The following is a 22229-nucleotide window of genomic DNA, read 5'->3' on the forward strand; positions in this document are numbered from 1 at the left end:
CTTCGCTGAGAACCGCTTTCTCTCCGCACACCCACTTTGTCTCGCCTTTCTCCACTCTTGAATTCCGTCGTTGTAGTCGAGGATGTCAGCATAGCTTAGAAAGTTTCATAGAAAGTCAGAAAGCAATTAGAGAGGCCCTATTATTGGAGTTTCGCTGGTGCCATGGAATCTTTTAAAGGACAGCCCGAAGCACCGAACACAATCCCATTAAGCCGCCCAGACTCCCACAGTCCTCAATAGGGGTGCTCAATACTTCCACAGACTTTCGCGGCTCATGGGGGAACCGCGGGGTTTCAGTCCCCAGTCCCGCAGCCCACTCAACAACAGCGCGGCCTTGAACCTCGCATTCCTTCCTTTCTCATCGAAATTTCCATTGGGAAAATGGCTTGCAGGGCCGGAGTGGACATTAATTAAAGTCTGCCGAGCGGGCCGAGGTCTCTGCTTGACAAGGGCTATGAAAACCTCAAGCAGTTTCATAAGTAACTCCCCATCTGGTTTATTTGAAGTTTTTCTCTTTTTTAAGTTTTAAAAGTTTTTTTTTTTTCTTTTCCCCAGCCACTTTCTACAAATGTGAGTGCGATTGAAATCAACTTTTACCTCTGTCCGCTTTCAAATCGATCAGCTGATGTTTGGAAAATGGGTCAAAGAAATTATGCTTTGCTGAGATAAAGACCACGTATGACCAAAGTTTCAGCTTAATTGAATTTTAGTGCCAAATTATAACTCACTGAATAACTGGACTTGGGCGCAGGAGGGGTGGAGGAGAAGGCAGTGAAGGACAGGCAATTCTAATGGAAATCCAGCCACCCTGGACTGGGGTCCTGTGGCCGCACGGGTACAATAAGAACTGCAGCTCCATTCCAAGGGAGTGAGGTTTATCACACTGTGGCTTTCATGTGGGAAAACGGGGTTGGCCTTGCTTGGTTCTGTGGGTTTGGGTTGATGTTCCTGGGTATTATTTCATGTAGCAGGCAGCTCTTCTTTAGAGCATAGCTTCTCCTTTGTTGTTGTTGAGACTAACTTCTGTTCTTGCCAATAAAAATTAATCTCTTCCTTTAGAAGTCAATGTGTAGAGAAAGCAGGTGTTTTGAAGAGAGAAAGTATTTAAAAAATAAAACAGGTACTTGGTTGTCAAAGCAAAATGCCGGGTTTAGAACAACTAGGATTTTGCTCCTGGTGTGTCATCACAGATGTTCATTTTATTAAATAGACATTTGTATCTGGCAGTTCCTGGATTAATTTCAGGAAGGGAGAAGAGGTGATGGGCTCATAATGAAAGAATTATAATTTAGGTGGTGGTGCACTGAGCCTCAGTTGCAGGCAGATGGGTTGTTTGCTAAATCTATAAGGGGAATAATTAAAAATGAGCATGCGAAGGATGCTTAATTTTTGGATAGTTTGTATTTGTCATCAATTATTTGGAGCTTTTTCTCAAAGTTGCCCCCTTTTTTCTTGTTTCATGGCCCATCTTGGCCATGCTGCCTCTAGGCTCAGCCCCCTGGCCTCTGACCTCTTGTTTTGAATGCATGCTGCACCCGCAGCCAGACTGCTGGGTTTTTACATCTGTTCTGCTTGCATGCATAGGGACCTCTCCTCGTCTAGGTGGTTCAAAAGGGCAGCAGGCCATGCCCCCTCCGCCCCCCACCCCCGACCCCAACACACACACACACACACACACACACACACATCCAACCTCGGGCACTTTGTAGCTAGGCCTTCAACACTTCCTGCCTTGGCCGTATCAGTTTCTTCCCTGATTCTTAACCAGCTTTTCTTGGTCCTGCCTGTAGGCGTCCCTCAGTCCCTGTCCCCACCTGAAACACCTTCCGCCTTCCTGTCTACCTGTCCTGACTGCAGTTCTCAGACCAGGATCACAGCCACATCGACCTGGCCCCCATCGGGCTGCAGGGAACTGCCTCCTCTGCTTGGCCTCTAGGGAGGGCCCTGTGCTCCAGTCTGTATTTCATTGCCCTGTGCTTCCTTCTCCTGCTATAGCTGGACTTTGGGGATGTTTCTGGTAGAAGAGAAAATGACAGAGGTGTCTTGAGAGTAGGTGTCATTTTACACTGGTCCCAGGGCTCTGTCAGCACCCTGCACCCACAGAATGGGCCATCCATCAGTCAGCTGCACGTGGATGTGTAAATCAGAACCACGTTTGGGTGGCAGCAACAGATGCACCCAGTCCCTGGAGGTGCGAGCAAAGACAACATGCTTCTGCGCTGAACTCACAGGACCCGTCCCTGGACTTTTTCAAACAACATAAATCAAACTCTTTAAATTCAATGGAATTTTAAACTGTTTAAAAAAGTGAATATGACTCAGTTGGACTGCAAGAGAAAGTGGAAGAAAAACAAACAAAAGCAAATCCAGAAATCCAAACAGTTGAGTCTGCTTTGGGTAGTCTTGATTTGCCCAAGAAAAGTAGCAGATTCCTGAGAAACAAGCAAAAGACTCCCAAAGCGCTGCGATGCCTCGTCTTCTGGCAGGTGACCTGCATGGGGTGTTGTCGGGGCTGGCTTCTAGAACGAGACTGTTCGTCCCCGCAGTCTTGAATTGTTTAGGAAAAGTGCCATCCAGGACTGTCCCCGCGTGCCCGGGGAGGCGGAAGACAGGCACCTTCTTCAAGGAGCATGCCGAAAACCTGGTGATAGGGCTGACTCTGAAGAGGTTGACGAATTCCAGTCTGGTCAATAGCGCGTGATTAAAGTAACAAGATAAAAAATGATGTGAACCAAGCCACCTTCAAAACTCTTCAGGGAACAAAGAGATTAGCAATTGCTGCAGTACAGGAAGAAATGAAAATGATGAAAATAACTCAGGAACTTGAAGGAGGAACACTTAACATTTAGAATTCAGTGCAAATGTGTTAACAATCCATCTGTGGGCAAGGTGTCTTTTCTCACCACTTAATCAAATTAACCAAACCAGGAGCGTTAGCATTTAGAGCTGCAGTGTGGTTTAGAAGGAGGCCGTCCCAAGAGTCTTCGTGTTCAACCAAGACACTGAACTTCTTTCTGGAGTAGCAGATTCTCAGCTCAACATTAGAGAAAAAGCAGGTATACAAGACACAGAGCTGGTCTGGAGGACCGCCAGGTTAAAATGCACATGTGGCACTCTTTGCGAGCTGTTTTAAAAACTTTGGAAAGCTTCTTCTCTTTCTCCCTGAGAGGAAGTTTCAACAAATGGCTGGATGGTTTAAGTCTTTGCCATCCCTGAAACCCCTAACCACCTTCTCCTGTGTCTCTTCGACTGGGGCCTTAGACTGGATGAAACGCGTATTCTGCCCGCATTATTTTTTGGAGAACAGTTTCAGTGTTGTGATTTTGTTCCAATTCAGTGGTTTAAGAAAATATGTAGGCTCAGGTTCACTTTAAGTGGGTTCACTTGGTGTCCTTCTAGGGGATGGAGAAAGAAACAAAGCAAGGGAAAAGTTCCTCCTTGAGACTTAATAATTCAACACAGAGTTAATATTGGGATTTTGGGCTGGTGATGGGTGAGTGGGTGCCCTGTGTTGCGGGTTTATTAAGGACAGCTGGGGGTCAAGGCAAGGTCATCCGTCTCAGTCCTAAATATCCCCCTTCTTATTCACAGTAATTTTGGGGCATCTTTGTCCTGATAAACCACCAGGCCCCTTACATTCGATTTTGACCTTACTAGTCCACACAACCTTTGGGACTTGTTTTCCAGAGCTTAGATTTTTTTTTTTTTCTCACATTTTAAAAGGAGGGTACAGTGTAGAGACTATCTTATGGAATCCTGTAGCCTGGGAGTGTTCCCTTATCAAACCTGTGGGCATTTTCACAGAAAACATATGCATCTTCACTTTCAGAGGCATAAAAAAATTGAGACTATAAATAACCTCACGTCAGGATTGTGTGCTAAATTTAGGAAACAATGTTTGATTTTCAGGGGTTTTTTTGGAGTTTGGGGCTCGCATGTGAGGGACTGTGGTCCTGGATTACAGAACTCTGCCTCTTTTCCTTAAATAAGAAAGGCGCTGATTCAAGGATCCTTCAAGATCCTTTCGCGTGGGTCAGTTTTAACTGTAGCATTAGTCTTTGTTTAGAGAATGCTTATATATCTTGAGAGAATCCACAGTAATGTAGGGACCAAAGACCATGCTTAGCATATCAGAAGAGCTCGTTCTGACATTTGCGAGTCCACATGTCCTGCTGTAGGTAGGGGAGTGGGAGCTGGAGGCATCTTCCTGGCTGGACCAAGTGCCAGGGACAGCAGGTGACCTCCGATGGCCATGTCTCATTCCTCCCCCTGCTGGGAAAGTCTCTGAGGCTGAGAAAAGCAGCAAGTGACTTCATTTGCCTCTGACCTTTCGAACGAAAATAAACTGTACATGACTAATAGAACCTAAGGTACTAAGAGGTCCTTAAAATGATGGAAATTGGCCACCAGCGTGTGGACGGACCTCCTGCAGGGGTGGAGGCTTGGTTACATAACCTCTACTCTCCTGTCCAGTTTTGACTCAGTAAGCTGGCGTGACCTATGTTAAGTTCGAATAAACATCAGCTGTTTCAAGAGATACACATACTTTGCACAGAAATAGCCACCATTCGATTCAAATGGGACTGGGATGTATATTTTAATGGTGACATTTTTGTTTCGTAAGAAAAGTCACCGGTGGTTTGTGAATTTGATTGCATTCTTTTAGACCCTTAAGGGCCAATTATTAATAAATGCACACAGACTGTGTGCCCTCTTGGAAATGTCAGAAATCTGCATTCGATTTTATGTTGTGTTGGACACAGTGTTTGACCTACAGGAACATGTGCAGGTAAAGTGGAAACCCTGGAGAGGACCGATCTATGAGGCCGGTGTTCAGTTTTGCAGGCAACGCTTCAGGAATCCATTCAGTAGCTCAAAGCAAAAATGGTCCTGTCTTAGTGATGTGGCTTTTGGGGGGTTGTTGGGGTTCTGTGTGCATTCCAGAGGTCCTGGCTTTAGGACCTGGAGGTCCTGGAGATGTCTGTTTACACTCATGAAAGAAGAGAGTTAGGGGGCCCGCATTCCCTGGGTTGGAAAGGGTGGGGAGGGAGTGGACAGGAAGCATCAGCTGAGAGGCGCTCTCCTGGTGTGTCCTGGAACTTTCCAGAGAAACAAGATGGACTTGAGAAAGGTGGTTGAAGTGGTGGCATTCTGCCTGATCTCTCACCCACAGGTTTGGTGTGCTGCAGTTCACGGGGTTGCAGGGAGTCCGACACGACTAAGTGACTGAGCAACCATATATATTTAAGCACATGATGCTTGGAGGCACCGACCATAGAAAGCTTTAAAACCTGGCCGATAAACACCTCTGAAGGAGCAGAGGCCATGCCTGCCCCACGGCAGTGTTTTCATCTAAACTTCTTCTTCATATTTCTCACGTCAGCACCGTTTCGACTGAAGATCTCAAGGTATTGTGTCCAGCTCTTTATACCAGTAAAGCATCTCTTTCATTTTGCACAATTAAGATTTGGGGAAGCAGGTGAAGGTGTAGACAGGAGAAGAGAGAGCCGGGTTATACAGAAGGTCAGAGGATCAGAGGACTGGGAGCAGCAAATCCAGAAACTGCCTGAGGCCGAGGGGTGAAGTCACTGCCGTCAAGGTCAAGAAGAAATTATCTCTGCCTCTTCTTGGCCCAAGGCCTGGTGATAGCCTCAGAGCACTGGTTACAGGGCAGAGGCGCTGTGTCAGATGCATCAAACGGGACAATTTTGGGGGACCCATCATCCAGGCTGAGCAAGGAGGGGACACATCCTTGGAGAGCTGTTGCCTGAGCTGAGGCCCATGGGATTAGTTGGCATTCATCAAGACAAGGGATGCTGTGGGATGATGCACGAACAGGATGGTCCAGGGAGAGGGAACAGATGGCCCGAGAAGGGATGGTGTTGTCTCCAGGGACCCCACTCCATCACCAGGCCTCCATCCTCCACCAGGCTGCAAGCCAATGGGGTGATCTCTTTCCCCTACAGCTTGATTTGCATGGCTTCCCAAGTGGTGCTAGTGGTAAAGAACCTGCCTGCCAATGCAGACGTAAGAGACACTGGTTCCATCCCTGGGCAGGGAAGATCCCCTGGAGAAGGAAATGGCAACATGCTCCAGTATTCTTGCCTGGAAAATTCCATAGACAGAGGAGCCTGGTGGGCTACAGTCCACGGGGCCGAAGAGTCAGACACGACTGAGTGACTCTCTTGGCCTGTATAAGTCTATCCTGGATTGCAGCAAATTCAAGGTTTGCAGACTTTAATAGGTACTCACAGAAGAGAAGGTACTCATTGGAAGGACAGATGCTGAAGCTCCAATACTTTGGCCACTTGATGTGAAGAGCCGACTCATTGGAAAAGACCCTGATGCTGGGCAAGATTGAGGGCAGGAGAAGGACAAAGGATGAGATGATTGGATGTATCATCGACTCAATGGACATGAGTTTGAGCAAAGTCTGGGAGATAGTGATGGACAGGGAAGCCTGGCGTGCTGCAGTCAATGGGGTCGCAAAGAGTTGGATACGACTGAGCGACTGAACAACAACAGCCCAGAAAAGAAGCACCCAATGGACAGCCTCCCAACATTTGATGTGGAGGATCTTTCCAGATTCTGATTCGTGGGCCTTGTTGGCTTAAGCTCAGCATCTCTGTGTATTGTCTTTAACTCACCTATTTAGTGAACCTTTATTGAGCGTCTAATGGCCCAGGCACAGGGGTAAATGGTCAGTGGATGGGCACAGTTTCTGCCCTCCTGGGGCTTGCAGTCTGCAGAGGGAGACTCTTCAGGGCAGATTCTTCAGCAGCATCGTGTGACCCAGGGGGCTTTATAACACCTGCTGTTTCAGTGGCTCAGAAGGAAAAGACCCTTCAGCAGACATCTCCAGGAGCCCTGCCATGTGCCAAGGCGCCCTGTGAGGTGCTGTGAGTGTGTGAGGTGGTCCCGGCTCCCAGCGAGTTTGGGGTTGGGTGAGGAAGGTCAGGGAAGGTCATTTGAGTGTTAGCGGTGGTAGAGGTCGTGGGGCCATACGGAGGGAATATTCAGTGCTATGGATGGGGCATTCCAGGAAGAGGGGAGACCACTACAACGCTGACTAGAGCACAGTAGGCCCTTTGGGGGCTGGGGGAGAAGGTGGGACAGTAGTGGTGAGGGCCAGAGTCGGGTGGCAGGGGCTGGCCTCTCCTGGGCTTGTCTGCAGTCCTTGAATTACATGCTCCAGATGACAAGAATTATGAAGGCTGAGGTCGTCTCATTGAAGATGTTCTACTGAATTAAGTTCATGTTTTCTATAAAATGTTCTGCAACGTTAGTTATAATTGGACATCTCTTAAAAGAAAAATCTCATTTCCCAGATGTCACCTGGATAGCTTATTTCCATGTCCGGTTAAACTTCCTGCTGGATAAAGATTTCCAGTGTGGAATGCCAAGAGCTGGTAGGGACATGGTCCTTTTCCGGGACAACAGTGGGATCAGTCATGCTGATGAATGTGCCTGACTATCACAGGTAGCTCCGGCTGGCTTGCTTGTGCTGCACCTTTGGGTACCACTTCTGGGATGAGGAAGGAGGCGGTAATGTGAGGCTGGCAGTGGGAACCAAGGCGCTCACTTGTTCTGGAGCCAGCTGGTCTGAGCTTGCTGTGATGTGAGCTTGCTAACACTTGGGAACCAAGTGATCGCAGTTCTTGAAGGTGCTTTACTGCAAGTTTCCTATTTTCTTTTTCCCTCCTGGAGTGTGACAGAGCCTTCTACTCTGAAGCTGCGGATGGCAGTAGTGGCTGAAGCAGCTGGTCAGCTTGCCTGTGACTGCTTCTCAGCCCCAGAGAGCTCCCGGTCTATACAATGAAGTTGATTCGTGGGCTCAGCTGAATGTTTTTCCTTTCCTTTTTCTCTTTTTTAAAAGAGCAACTGGTTAGTAATTAGTTGTTCAATTCGACTGTTTTTCTCTTAAATTTTTTTTTTTTATGTGGTAGAAGTTTTATTTTTTTTCTGGGCAAATTCTCAGGGTTTAATTGCACTTAAAAATCGTGGAGCCTGTCAGAGTAAATTGCAGATGGAATAGTTTTACCCAATAAAACTAGTCCTGTGATTGTCACCGTTGTCAGGCTTCTCAGATAAAGTTGTGGGAAGGAGAATTTAAGTCTGCACGGTGAACCACACTTCAAATCAGTATTCAGCACGAGGCTCATCACGCTCAAAGACAGATACCCAGGGTAGCAGCTTTGATGTTGGAGAAATCAGACATTGATTTTAAAATTATTTTTCAAATGCTGCCCACCTAAAGAAAAGGAGAAATGCCTACCCCAATGGGCTTAAAGTTAAAGCAGTGCAATTAAAAAAATTTTATTGAAATATAGTTGATTTGCAATGCTGTAAAGTAGTGTAATTTGTGAAAAACGTTTTAAAAGGCAAAAGCCACTTTACAGCATGTTAAAAACAGTAAAGCATAAGCAATATTAGCTGCTAGCTTCATGTAAAGTTGCGTCTGCTCTTTGGCTCAGTGAAGTTTCTGTTTATTCCTGGGAGCAAATGAGATGGCTGAATGGCCTAAGTGGCCCTAGCCTTTTCTTGGGCCGTGAGAAAAGGTCCCCTGCCACCCACGCTACACTTCCCAAGTAGTTTGTGTGTGTGTGTGTGTGTGTGCGCTCAGTCGCTTCAGTCATGTCCAGCTCTTTGCAACTCTATGAACTATAGCCCGCCAGGCTCCTCTGTCCATGGGGTGCTCCAGGCAAGAATACTGGAGTGGGTTGCCATGTCCTCCTCCAGGGGATCTTCCCCACCCAGGAATTGAACCTGAGTCTTCTGTGGCTCCTGAATTGCAGGCTGATTCTTTACTGCTGAGCCACTGGGGAAGCCCATCAAGTAGTTTTTAATCCCCTAAAAAATAGTTTCATCTTCCTTTCTTCCCTTTTTAATAAGGGAGCTTCTCATGCTAGATTTATCTTCCAAAAGACAGAACTTTCTAGAATATGCAGCTTATCTTTCAACCCAACTTGGATTTCTGAGGACAAAAGCGTACTCTATACTTTTTATTCTTCTTCCCAGAGTCCATCGCTTGTATTGACCAATAATAAACTTCAACCAATTATTGGATCTACTGAGGATGGGAAGTAGTTCCTCTACTGTTTGAAATCATTTTTAAGTTAACTACATTATGTCAGTCTATTGCTAATCTGTAATATGCATTTATATTTCATGTGGTTCCCTATAGACCATGATGGACAGAGAAAAGCACCTTCCTTACGTGAAAAGTATCAACTCGTTTCTGCTCTTCAGCATTGTGGAGAAGGTGAGTTAAATAATATGTGGCAGCGGGTATGGGTTCCGTCCCTGGTCAGGAAGCTCAGATCCCACATCCCTGGAGGCCAAGAAACCAAAACCTAAAACAGAAACAATATTATAAAAAGTTCAAGAAAGACTTTAAAAATGGTCCACATCAAAAAATCTTTAAAAAAATCAGTGCAATTAAAAAAAGAGAGAGAGAGAATATGGGTATCGCCTGGGAACTGGAAGCCTGGGCCCCAGAAGCTGACTGCCTCAGGCCTGGCCAGGGTCTTCACCCTCGAGCTGTGCTATGTAAGTTCTGTGACCCAGACGAACTCAGTGTGACGCCCCACCCAGCACAGTAGGTAATCATGTATATGATCATGTTTATAATCAATCGTTAAGGAGAAAACAATATTTCACAAAAACAAAACTAGGAGAATGAAGGTGACCGTGTATTTGTCTTACATGTGTTAGTTGCTCAGTCGTATACGACTCTTTACGACCCCATGGACTGTTGCCCACCAGGCTCCTCTGTCCATGGAATTCTCCAGGCAAGAATCCTGGAGTGGGTTGCCATTCCTTTCTCCAGGGGATCTTCCCGACCCAGGGATCCTCCATTGCAGGCAGATTCTTTATGGTCTGAGCCCCAGGGAAGCCCTATTTGTCTTATGAGTGATATATATATTTTTCCAAATGGGACATCAAGAGTACTAGCTATAATCAGTTAATAGAATTATGTACATTTTCCATATCCGAGTCCTAGAGATTTAAAATTGGTTGCCCATGGAAGTTCCTGGGTTATGTGTCTTGTGTGTCTTTGTCTACACATTTAGTGTATCTGGTCACTTCATGCATTTTGCATTCATTTTGTGGGCTGCCAAATAATAACAGCAGGGCTGGCATCAGCTCTGTATCTGCTTGGAAATGACCGTAAACACCACCACGGAAACTGAGAGCTCTTGCGTGTAGGCACCTACCTCTCTGTCAGCTGCAGAAGAGCAGGGGGCTGTTTAGGAGAGGCTTGGGAGATGGGGGCTCAGAGCTGTGCCCCCTGTGCCCCTGCGGAAGGTGGGGGCAGGGCTTCCTTCCTCTTCCTCTGGGTAGAAGGGGGTGGCCGGGGCCCCGGAGCCAGTGCCCCAGAGGCACCTGGCAAGTGGTTCTGGTGCCAGCTAGTCCCTGGCAGAGGGAGTCACGAGCCAGGTGGAAGGGAGGAATGTGGGCCACAGAGGAGATCTGCCCCCCAGCCCTGGGCCCTGGACAGCCTTGGGACCTTGCAGAACTGCCTCTCCCTTCTCTTGCAATGACCTGCCATTCCCCTTTAGAAGCCGGGTGGGAGACAGATGCCACTGAGTATAATAATACCACATCCTAGCTGAAAAAGAGGCAATTGCTTTCTGAAATAGTTACTTCTCTATAAGTGCCCGAGGGAGGTAAAACAATTGGATGTCTGATAGAAGTGGTAACATGTTTTCTCCAGTCCTGCTTTCTATACATCTATTTCGCTGAGTGCGCCGTTTTTCACAAGAGCGTTTCCTACCTTGGGGTCATCTTTGTGTTGGAGATTACAGAAAGCCAGCTCACACCATAAACTGCTTCGCCACAAAAAGGCCCTTCCAACTTCTCACATTCTGGGTCAGAATTTTTTTTGTGTCAGGTTTTTTTTTAACTTTCAGATGCCTCCCTCCCCAGTTCATCCCAGATAACTGTGCATGATAATACTGTGAATGCCGAGGGTCTCTGTCTATGCACAATAGAATAGGCCCGGTGCTAAAATACCTTACATACCTCATATTTCAGGAAATGCACACAATATATACAATTGATTTACTCTCAAGCTATATCTTAGGTTCAAATCTGTCCACTAAAAACCTTTCTGATGACATATTTGAGATAAATATGGTAAAAAAAAAAATAGGTTGAGGGTTGGATCCACAAATGTAAACCAGTTTGTATAAACCACTGTTAACGAGCAGTTGTTTGATTTCATCTGGGTAATACTGAATGCCAGCTTGTGTGTGTAGCCAGACTCTAAACGTGAATCTTGTGTATGAAGAGACACTTTTTAAACAAATTACATTGACTTTGTATTGGAGTATAGTTGATTTACGGTGTTGTGTTAGTGCCAAGTGCATAGCACAGTAATTCAGTTATACTTACATCCACTCTTTTCCAGATTCTTTCCCCATATAGGTTATTACACAATACTGAGCAGCATTCCCTGTGCTCCATGTAGGTCCTGAAAAGACAGCATTTTTGATGGAAGCTCTGAAGCAGGATTATGTGCTACATTTTTATATGATGTATCAAAAGTGTTTCATATTTTTTCCCTCAAAGAGAGTGTCAGGTTAAATTCTTCTGCAGCTCCTACTGTCTGTACCGGAGGTGTCTTCAGTTACTTTGTCTTGAGGCTAAAGGGATTTAATGAGAGCTTACTTAATGGTTGGGCCTGACACTCTTCTGAGGGCTCTGCCTGTGTTGACTCATCAATTTCTGGTCCATCTGGTGAGACGGGGCCTTTTATTATCTCCATCTTACAGCCGAGGAAACTGCAGCTCCATGAGGCTAAATGTCTCATCCACCACTGAGCGGGGATTCACACCAGACGCCAGACTTCAAGAGCGTGCGTGCTTCTCAGTATTAAAAGAGGAATCTGGGGAGTCTTTGTTTTCAATGGCAGCTTATTATGTTACCAAGTCTGTAATAGTAACTATGAATGGCGTAAATTAGGACACTGGGCAGATGTCACAATGGTAAGTGTTCTGAACTTCTGCTTGAAAGACACTTCTGTTGACAGGGAGCCAGCTATAGCCATGGAAGTCAGAAACACTCACCCATGATGATCAGAGGATGTCTTCAGACTGGATTTGTCCTGTGAACACGTAAAGGAGAACTAATGTTATAAAAATACAGACCCTACAGACATAAGAACTGTGAGTTAACACTTGGTAGCGGAGAGTTAAAAATGCCACTTTAACTAAAAAGCACTCTAAATTTATCATGCTCTCTCACCTGCCAAGTGTTGAGAGAGTCTTTCTCAGGAGCTTGAGAAAACCAAGTCAAGAGATAATAAAAACACTTCTGGATGGACAGGAAGAGACTTATCAATGTGCAAGTGTAATCAAGAGAGAGAGAGAAAAAGTGAACATTTGCAAAGAACAATCCTCCATTTCTCAAGAATAGCAGTAGTTTCAAAGGGAGCAAGTTAAAGACCAACCTGGGGACTACTAGTAAAGGGCAGGGGCACTTGAAAGGGAAAGCCGCTCAGTGGTGTCTGGCTCTTTTGAGACCCCATGGACTGTAGCCCACCAGACTCCTCTCTCCCCGGAATTCTCCAGGCAAGAATCCTGGAGTGGGTAGCCATTCCCTTCTGCAGGGGATCTTCCCGACCCAGGGATGGAACCCACATTGCAAGCCGATTGTTTGTGACACTTAATGAAATACTGATTGCCAGTTGCATGCTGTTGAGACCAGAATGGCTCCCTGGGACTTCCTTACACAATCCCTGGGACAGACCAACAGACTATTTGCGGGAGTAGCCGGGTACTGCATTTCTGACATTTGTGTATTTCAACACATTTGATTTAGTGGTTAAGTGAAGTCATACATGCATCCGTGCTAAGTCTCTTCGGTCGTGTCTGACTCTTGGTGACCTTGTGGACTGTAGCCCTCCAGGCTCCTCTGTCCATGGGATTCTCCAGGCAAGAATACCGGAGTGGGTTGCCCTGCCCTCCTCCAGGGGATCTTCCCAACCCAGGGATGAAACCTGGGTCTTTTACCTCTCCTTCATTGACAGGCAGGTTCTTTACCACTAGTGCCACCTGGGAAGCTCCTCAGTGAAGTCACGGATGATCAAATATCCTTAAAGGAACCCCCCTAACAATCCCTCCACATTGGAAGGGTCCCAAGAACCTGGGGGTGTGAGGGGTGGGAGGTGATGCCTCTGTGACTTTTAGGCTCTGGGTTGGTTTCATTAGGGAATCAGATATGTTTGTGCTTATTTCGAAGCAGAAGAAATACACTTTTAGAGGAAGAAGGGAAACTCAGCTCTCATCCTGCCCACTGGAGTCCATGGCATAACTTCCAGATGGTGATATTCAGATTCTTTTGATATTCCTCCAGCTAGGAATATGAAATACATACGAGAGAAAAAAAAAACTTAAGCCCTGGGGGAAAAAAGATAAGCGCATCCTAACGACTAGCAGTCCCTTGTCTGTGTTTAATGAAGTGTTCACCTTCTGGTGTGAGTGTCTGGAAGTCAGCTATGGGTGATACTGCGGTATGAACTTCACATGGTCCTTCGGGGTGCCTGACTTCATCTGCCTGCTCGCTCTGCCGTTCCAGTGCTCAGCACAGGGTGTAGGGTGGTGCAGACGCTGGAACTATTGATGGCCAAGGGACCGAGTGATCGACAGGGATTGAGTCTGGCACAGGAGGCATTCGACAGAGAAGTGCCATTTAGGGACTGATTAGAGAATACATCAGTGGATCACGGAGGCCGTCACAGTGGTACCTGCTAAGGCAACCTTCTTTCACCTTTCCCTAGGTTCTTTAACAGCTGCAGAAAAATCAAGAAGACCCACAGGCAAATTTCGAAGAATGCATGGCTAATTTACAAACAAGGGGGAAACAGAACGTTGAGAAACTCAGCGGCTCCAAAGACTGCAGTAGATGGGAAACAATTCGGAAAGCGGCCTCCACGGTGAGTGCCAGTCCTGTTTGCTTTTCGGTGGTGATTTCTGAGGATTAATTTTGAGAGGGAAGAGGGACTTTACTCCTGTGTGTAGGATGGCTCTCCATCATGAACCGTTGTTTTAACGGACTAAAGAATTTGTTTGGCACACACTTGCTCAGAACCCAAGGGAAAAAAGCCAAGTTCCCTTGAGGCTGTCAGCCCCGGAGGACAGGAGTCAGTTTGAAACGTCTTAGCTTTAAGAAGGTGGCAGAATTACATAATTATTCACAACTCATAAGAAATTAAAATACCTCTTCCAAATATGAAGTTGTGAGATAACACAAACCACAAATTCTAGACTTTCAGAGAGCGCGTGCCTCGTTCGGCCTCCTACGCAGAAACCCACAGCAGAATGTGCGCGGCGAACACGTGGCCGCGCTGCCGTCGCTTCCCCCGAGTCCTTCCACGCACAGGAGGGTCCTTGACCAAGCACAGGAGGGTCCCATCGCACACAGGACGGCTCCTCTGCTGGGCTCCTTCGCGATGCTCAGGGATCTCAAGACGGAGCATGTTGGAGAAGCAAGTGGTCATCACAAGGCCCCTGGGTCCACGGAGGAACCTCTGCAGGAGGTAAGGAACAGCCTAGAAAGTCCTAGAATAAAGGCACAGCACAATGGGATGGAGGTGGGGGTTGGGGTGGGTTGGGAGTATGGAGAAATGGTCACATGGGCCCAAGGAGTCTGTCTTTTTCTTGGTGGGGGGGGGGCCCTAGGGGCACTGTGCCCTCTTCATGTTTGTGAATAAGTTTCAAAATCATCAGTTCAGTTCAGTCTCTCAGTTGTGTCAGACTCTTTGTGACCCCATGGGCTGCAGCACGCCAGGCTTCCCTGTCCATCACCAACTCCTGGAGCTTACTCAAACACGTGTCCATCGAGTCAGTGATGCCATCCAACCATCTCATCCTTTGTCCTCCCCTTCACCTCCCACCTTCAGTCTTTCCCAGCATTAGGGTCTTTTCAAGTGAGTCAGTTCTTCGCATCAGGTGGCTAAAGTATTGGAGTTTCAGCTTCAACATCAGTCCTTCCAATGAATATACAGGACTGATATGCTTTAGGATAGGCTAGTTTGATCTCCTTGCAGTCCAAGAGACTTACCAACACCGCAGTTCAAAAGAGTCTTCTCCAACACCGCAGTTCAAAAGCGTCAGTAGCACCACATTTATCCAGGTTCACTTTGAAAGCTCCTGTGCTTGCATGCTCCAGTCGCTCAGTCGTGTCTGACTCTTGGACTCCAGTTGTGACCCCATGGACTCTCGCCCACCAGGCTCCTCTGTCCACGGAATTCTCCAGGCAAGAATTCTGGAGTGGGTTGCCAGGCCCTCGTCCAGGAGATCTTCCTGACCCAGGGATCGAACCCGCCCTCTCTTTCACTGCAGGCACATTCTTTACTGCAGAGCCACCGGGAAAGCCCCTTGAAAGCTAACATCACGTGTTAAACGCCTTTGATGGATAGATGAAGCATCACTCACTAGCCCCATTTTGAGGATCTGCCCTGCCTGACGCCCAGTATGAGGCCCTGGGGCTTCCGAGGCAAAGTAGCTGGGTTCCTGCCTGCAAGGTGTCGATGTCAGTAGCAGGGCGGTCAGATGCGGAAACCACCAGGGGCTGGACTAGTACGGGCGCGCCTGGTCAGGAGACGGGTGAGCCCTGGGCTGTGCGGTGGGCGTGGGCTGCAAGAGTGGGAAACCAGGATGGTGTTTGGTGCAGGGGAGGCCTCGGGGCAGGGCTGCAGGTGGGGGGACCTGGTGACTTCGGGGGGTTTTGTGTGCTGCGCTGAGGGGCTAGGTCTGGCCATGGTAGGAGCTGGGTCTGTGTCTCTCTGTTGGGGGGCCTGGAAACCAGTGCCAAAGGAATTTACTGGAGACAGAAACTTTACCATGTTGGGCAAGGGAGTGAGTGGGATGTGGAGGAAGGTAGATTTTTAAATGTGAATATCTTAATTTTATTTTACATTGTTTTAAATATAACTTTATATATATATTTTTCTTTTTCAAGTGGGGTAGATTTTTTGAGGACGGCGGCTATGACTTACTCCTCCCTGGGTCCACTGTAGTGCACAAAGGGAGTCCCTAGTTAATTGGAAATAGTCTCTGTTTGCAGAGTTTCAGTAGCAGTATTCTTCCAACTTTATCTTTCTCAATTTTAATGAAAGCCCTTAATCTTGACTGAGGATACAGGCTTATGAACGTGGCCAAAAAGGAGCAAGGGGTGAACCCCACGTCTATCCAGTCTGCGTTTTCTCCACTTTTCCTTCTGGGTTGGGGGGACTTCATAGAGTTCCCCCCCCCCATACAGAAAGCATCTTGTATTTGAGTTGCACATTTAGAATACAAAATTTGAGAAATAATTGCCACCACATTCTACCAAATACCTACCGTCTACCAGAAGCGTACAGCACGTGTGGCTGCTGCCCTTTGAGACCTCATGGTCTAGATTCTTTGCTTAATGTGGTGGAAACGGGAGGAGATTGAATTCTCTGAAGAAATGATACCCAAGAGGAGCAACAGTACCATCCTGTTTCTGTTTGGAAACCCCTCACGATTTCAGAGAGCGAAGAGAAACATGCCACAATACAGTGATTTTTTTTTATAAGCACAAGAGAGCTGCCTTCAGTCAGTCCCACCTGCGGAGAATTAACTAGCCTGCCAGCAACGCTGACGGTGAAGGGGTTAAAATAACAAATAAATGACTTTATTTAGACTTGAGCATTTCTGGCATTTTTTTCTAGATTTTTTCCCCCCACAGTATTTGATGTGACAGCTTTTGTTTGCTCACACTTGTCTCTCTTTTAAATTTCTCATATCAGCGGTAAAAGCTATTTCTTTTTGCTGTACCATCTTGAGCTTGATATCCAATGAAGGGAGAAATTGCTCTTGCATTGCTTGAAATTATATTATACCTAATTTTGGGGGGAGAAAGATGAGAGTAATTTAGATCTCCAGGCACTGAAGATTTTGCAGACAGGTCATCTGCAGCTTTATTGCTGATTAGTCATCCATAAAAGTGTTTTTACTGCGGGGGAGGTGTTGCCATTTCTAGTATTTTTTAGAGACGCTGGTTTTGAGGCCCATCCAGGGAAGGGAAAGACCGTTGTCCACACTGAGGGCACAGTCTGGCCTTGATGGGGCTCTGGTTGGGAGTGGAGAGCCTCTTTGCCCGGAGGGACGGAGCAAGGGAGAGGGCACTGGATCTCATCTTACCTAAGCCCATCAGAAGCATCACCCTCGGCGCCACTGGCGTTTAGACCGCGCATGCGCGGTTGCAGAGCCAGCCTCTCAAGTGGGCGGCGGGCTTCAGGTACCAATTATTTGTGCGTGGGGAAAGGTTCCCTGGAGAAGCATGTCATTTCTGGACTTGGCGGGCTCACTTATAAACCATGAACAAGCCGGAATTTGTTGGCTAACCCTTTATAAGCAATTTTGGAAAGAAATGTGCTTCTTTCCTGACGTTTTCCGTATGGGAGTGAGGATCAGCCTGGTCTTTTGCAGTTTCTTTCACACCCCGGGGCCCCTTCCAGAGGCCCTCATTTTCCAGAGAAATTCACTTACAAGCACTGACCTTTTGGGCACTAATATCCGAGAGGGGATGCACACAACTGGTTTGAGTGCCAGGAAATCTCCCCTCCTGCCACCCTTCCCGGCTGGGCAGGGGGTAAAAGGCTTTGTGTAAATTTCAGGGAAGAGGGGCTCATTCTCTGATCCATGCTGTCTGGAGCAGCTGGTATTTCCTAAACTTTTCTGTGTATATCGTTGGAAGCACAGCATTACCACTCTAAAGAGGGACACCGAGGAGCCAAATGCCAGTGGAGTTCTGTAATGTGGGCTGCAGTGTAAACTGTGGTAGGGTTGAACTGAGGACTCTTCTAGAAAAACCTGTAAGTAATTAAGTTCTCCCTCCAGCAAGGTAAAAGCTGAGTCTAAAGTCTGTTAACACAAAGGAGAGTGAAACCTTTGTTGGTGGTTTTATATATATATATATTTTTTTCTTTTTCTTTTTTAATGTAAATAAATAAAGAATTCTGGCAAAACAAAAAAAAAAACCACCCCCAAAACCCTCATATCTTGTTACTGACTTAAGGAGAAAAGGAAAGATGCTGCCTTTGTTGGTTGCATGCTTCACATTGCTGAGGTCAGAACAAAACTTAGATTACCCTGTTTCAGCAACTCCCAAACCATGTTCCGGAGAATATAAGATATTTCCTGGGGAGGAGGGAGGAAAGATTTCATGGCCAGCTCCGTTTCAGAAACCTTCCATATAACTTCCCCTTCTCTGGAGATTCACGACGCCCTGTAGCTTGTTAAGAGAATGCTGTTTGCCCTGGCTTAACCCAGCACTTCAGTCTGGTGTGATCAGAGTCCTTTTTCACAGGGCACCTGCTCCCATCCGAGGGGAAGCACCTCTTACTTCACCTTCAGCAGAAACACTGCCCACTAGCAACTGATCTTGCCTGCCTGTCCTCATCCACGCTTGCTCTGTGGTTCTTTATTGACATCGATGGTGTTGTACAGTCTCTTGTGATGCGTGCATCTGGCTTTCAGGAAAGACTGCATGCTCCTTGAGGACAAACACTTTTCCTGTATCATCTTTGTATCCCCAGCGTGCCTGCTGCAAGTATGGGAGTATTCGATTACTATACAGTAAGTCCCCTACTTAGCAACCTTCAAGTTGCGAACTTTCAAAGATGCGTACGTGCATTCGCACGTCCAGTCACATGAGTTAGTTCACGTGTCTGGTGTACATTGTCACTTGAGTGCATCCCCTGCGAGTGGCTGTGCTTTTGTGTACGTTACTGGACAGTACTGTATAGACTACCATAGTGCAATATCTTTATTTCAAACCCAGACTGTCCGGAAGCAAGCGTAAAAGCTGCGGTGATGTAGCTGCTCAGATCAGATCAGATCAGATCAGTTGCTCAGTCGTGTCCAACCTTTTGCAACCCCATGAATCGCAGCACACCAGGCCTCCCTGTCCATCACCAACTCCCGGAGTTCACTCAGACTCACGTCCATTGAGTCAGTGATGCCATCCAGCCATCATCCTCTGTCGTCCCCTTCTCCTCTTGCCCCCAATCCCTCCCAGCATCACAGTCATTTCCAATGAGTCAACTCTTCGCATGAGGTGGCCAAAGTACTGGAGTTTCAGCTTTAGCATCATTCCTTCCAAAGAAATCCCAGGGCTGATCTCCTTCAGAATGGACTGGTTGGATCTCCTTGCAGTCCAAGAGACTCTCAAGAGTCTTCTCCAACACCACAGTTCAAAAGCATCAATTCTTAGGCACTCAGCCTTCTTCACAGTCCAACTCTCATATCCCATACATGACCACAGGAAAAACCATAGCCTTGACTAGACGGACCTTTGTTGGCAAAGTAATGTCTCTGCTTTTCGATAGGCTGTCTAGGTTGGTCATAACTTTCCTTCCAAGGAGTAAGCGTCTTTTAATTTCATGGCTGCAGTCACCATCTGCAGTGATTTTGGAGCCCCCAAAAATGAAGTCTGACAGTTTCCACTGTTTCCCCATCTATTTGCCATGAAGTGATGGGACCAGATGCCATGATCTTCGTTTTCTGAATGTTGAGCTTTAAGCCAACTTTTCACTCTCCACTTTCACTTTCATCAACAGGCTTTTGAGTTCCTCTTCACTTTCTGCCATAAGGGTGGTGTCATCTGCATATCTGAGGTTATTGATATTTCTCCCGGCAATCTTGATTCCAGCTTGTGTTTCTTCCAGTCCAGCATTTCTCATGATGTACTCTGCATAGAAGTTAAATAAACAGGGTGACAGTATACAGCCTTGACGTACTCCTTTTCCTATTTGGAACCAGTCTGTTGCTACTAGTGTACTTTTCAAGGTACTGTGTTACAAGATTAAAAATGCTTACTTTTTGTGCTTTCTTGTTTTTTGTGTCTTGTGTGTTAAGCAGCTTGATTCATGAGAAGTGAAGCTGCTCGGCTGTGGGCAACTCTTTGCCATCCCATGGACTGTAGCTTACTCTTCCGTCCATGGAATTTTCCAGCCGAGAGTGCTGGAGTGGGTTGCCATGGAGAGTATTATAAACCTATTACAGTATAGTACTATATAGCCCATTCTGTTAGTTGGGTACCTAGGCTAACTTTGTTGGACTTAGGAACAAACTGGACTTACGAACGTGCTCTTGGAACAGAACTCTTTCACCTGTAGAGGATTTGCTGTGTGTTGAAAGCTAGTCCCAGGGTGGCTCATGGAAGGAGCCAGGCGCACTTTGGACCTGCTAACAGAGCGGAGGGTTAGAAGCAGGGTAGATAATGGAAGGCTCTGCAGAGCTAGTCCTGTTCCATTGCTTTCTCTTCCTGCATTTCATTTTCTCAGTGGAAAACACTTACCTTTAGAGGGTTTCTTTACCTCTCTCTGCATTTGTAAGAATAAAACCATAAATTTTTTTAATTGTAAAATTAGAAAAAGAATTATTAGGAATGGATTGAGGTTCAACACAGATAGAGATTCAGTTACCTGGCAAGCCTGAGTCGGGAGCATCCCGTGTTTGGGGCTTTGAGCAGAGAGCACAGGGCTTGGAAGAAAAGGCTTGAATTTTCACTGTCACAAGAAATAGGAGAGTGACCATCCTCTCTGAGGAGACTGAGGGCTGTCACCAAGAGGAGGCTGGCGAGACGGTGTGATGTCCGTTGCTTAGCATCGTGGGAAGAGCGTGGGCTTTGGAGTCTGGTGGTCTTGGCTCTGAATTCCAGCAGCTCTGCCTTTTTTTTTTTTTTTTAAATTGAAGTCTAGTTGCTTTACAATGTTGTGTTAATTTCTGCTGTACAGCAAAGTGACTCAGGTATCCACATATATGCATTCTTTTTTATGTGTTTTTCCATTATGGTTTATCTCAGGAGATGGGGTAGTTCCCTGTGCTGTGCAGCAGGACCTCCGTTCTGCATCTGCAGCTACTGACACCAGACTCCCGGCCCATCCCTGCCCCCCGCCCCCCCCACCCCGGCCCATCCCTGCCCACCCCGACTCGTCCATCCCCTCCACCCCCGCCCCTGCACCTTGGCAGCCACGGGTCTGTTCTCTTTGTCTGTGATTCTGCTTCTGTTTCACAGTTGGCTCACTTGTGCCACACTTTGGATCCACATGTAAGTGGTGTGGTATTTGTCTTTCTCTTTCTGACTTATGTGATTTGTCTTTCTGATTTACTTCACTTAGTATGATCGCCTCTGGTTGCATCCATGCTCTTGCAGATGGCAGTATTTTGTTCTTTTTTTTATGGCTGACTAACATTCCATTGTATGTATATATGCCCCAAACTTGTTTATCCATTCATCTGTCGATGGACATTTCCATGGCTTCCATGTCTTGGTTATTGTGAACAGTGCTTCCAGCAACTCCACAGGGGCTTGGACTAGAGTTTCAGTTTATTTATTTTTAAGTGTTGAAAATATTTATTTTAAAATTTATTGAATTTTTAAACATTAGAGAGTTATATTATTTAAAAGTATTTGAAATTTTAATTTCGATAATACCTAACTCATGAGACAATTGTAGTCTATGTGGATTCTTGTATGGTTTGACTTGCTTATGTTCATATAAGCACAGAACACACCAGGCTGTTAGTGTGGGTTATCTGGGAGAGGTGTCCCTTGCAGGATGGTCACTGAGGGCTATGGTAGCCAGCATCCAGGAAACCTTGCCTCCTGGCGTTCATGTGTTTGTACAGTTGCTACCCACCGTGAGTAGGGCTGGCCTGGGTAACCAGTAGGATATGACAGAATGAAGAAGGGTGACCTTTTTGAGGCTAGCTCATAAATGACATTGCAGGTCCCACCATACTCTCTTGGTTTTTGCTCTGGGAGAAGCCAGCTGCCTTGCTGTGAGGACACTCCAGGAACCCTCATGTGGTGAGGAATACAAGCCTCCTGCCAACAGCCCATACCAACCTGCCAGCCATGTGAGGCACCATCTTGGAATCACAGGTTCCAACCCCAGTCAAGCCTTCACATGATGGTAGCCCCACCTGACTTCTTGACTGCCCTTCTAGGAGAGATCCTCTGCCCAGAATCACACAGCTAAGCACTTCCAAATTCCTGATCAGCAGTATCTCTAAGATAATAAATGTTCATTATTGTTCTAAGCTAAGTTCTGAGTTGCTTTGTTATGTTGTGATAACTAATACAAGTTAGGGAGGTGAGAAGCCAGACAAAAAGTAAAAGTCTGCACTAAAAAACCAGAGTGTGCATGATATGATTTCATTCACATGAATTTTATATAAATGTGCATAAAG

General features: G+C 46.5%; 1 protein-coding gene and 1 long non-coding RNA gene across 11 annotated transcripts in view; one reads left to right on the forward strand and one right to left on the reverse strand.

The window, feature by feature from the left end:
- Positions 1-493, reverse strand: part of LOC147348942 (uncharacterized) — a 39416-nt gene extending 38923 nt beyond the window's left edge. The window contains exon 1 of the long non-coding RNA XR_015149418.1: positions 36-493. This is a non-coding gene — a long non-coding RNA (uncharacterized LOC147348942). The remainder of the gene's footprint in view (positions 1-35) is intronic.
- Positions 1-22229, forward strand: part of LOC147348943 (uncharacterized) — a 94693-nt gene that overhangs the window by 2018 nt on the left and 70446 nt on the right. For 2 of the 10 annotated variants that reach the window (XM_086362945.1, XM_086362944.1), the window contains exons 2-6: positions 9185-9262; positions 11778-11990; positions 13784-13939; positions 14271-14542; positions 15348-16671. In XM_086362945.1, coding sequence (XP_086219071.1) covers positions 13909-13939; positions 14271-14542; positions 15348-15407 — 363 coding nt within the window. In that variant the 5' untranslated portion in view covers positions 9185-9262; positions 11778-11990; positions 13784-13908 and the 3' untranslated portion in view covers positions 15408-16671. Of the gene's footprint in view, positions 1-5173; positions 5409-9184; positions 9263-11777; positions 11991-13783; positions 13940-14270; positions 14543-15138; positions 15265-15347; positions 16672-22229 lie in introns of those variants that run through there. The other 8 variants (XM_086362943.1, XM_086362942.1, XM_086362939.1 and 5 more) reach the window with 6 other exon arrangements.

This window comes from Bos grunniens, chromosome 21 (genome assembly GCF_055505025.1).
Source record: "Bos grunniens cultivar Pamir isolate PY7600 chromosome 21, Bosgru_T2T1.0, whole genome shotgun sequence".
NCBI classification, from domain to species: Eukaryota; Metazoa; Chordata; class Mammalia; order Artiodactyla; family Bovidae; genus Bos; species Bos grunniens.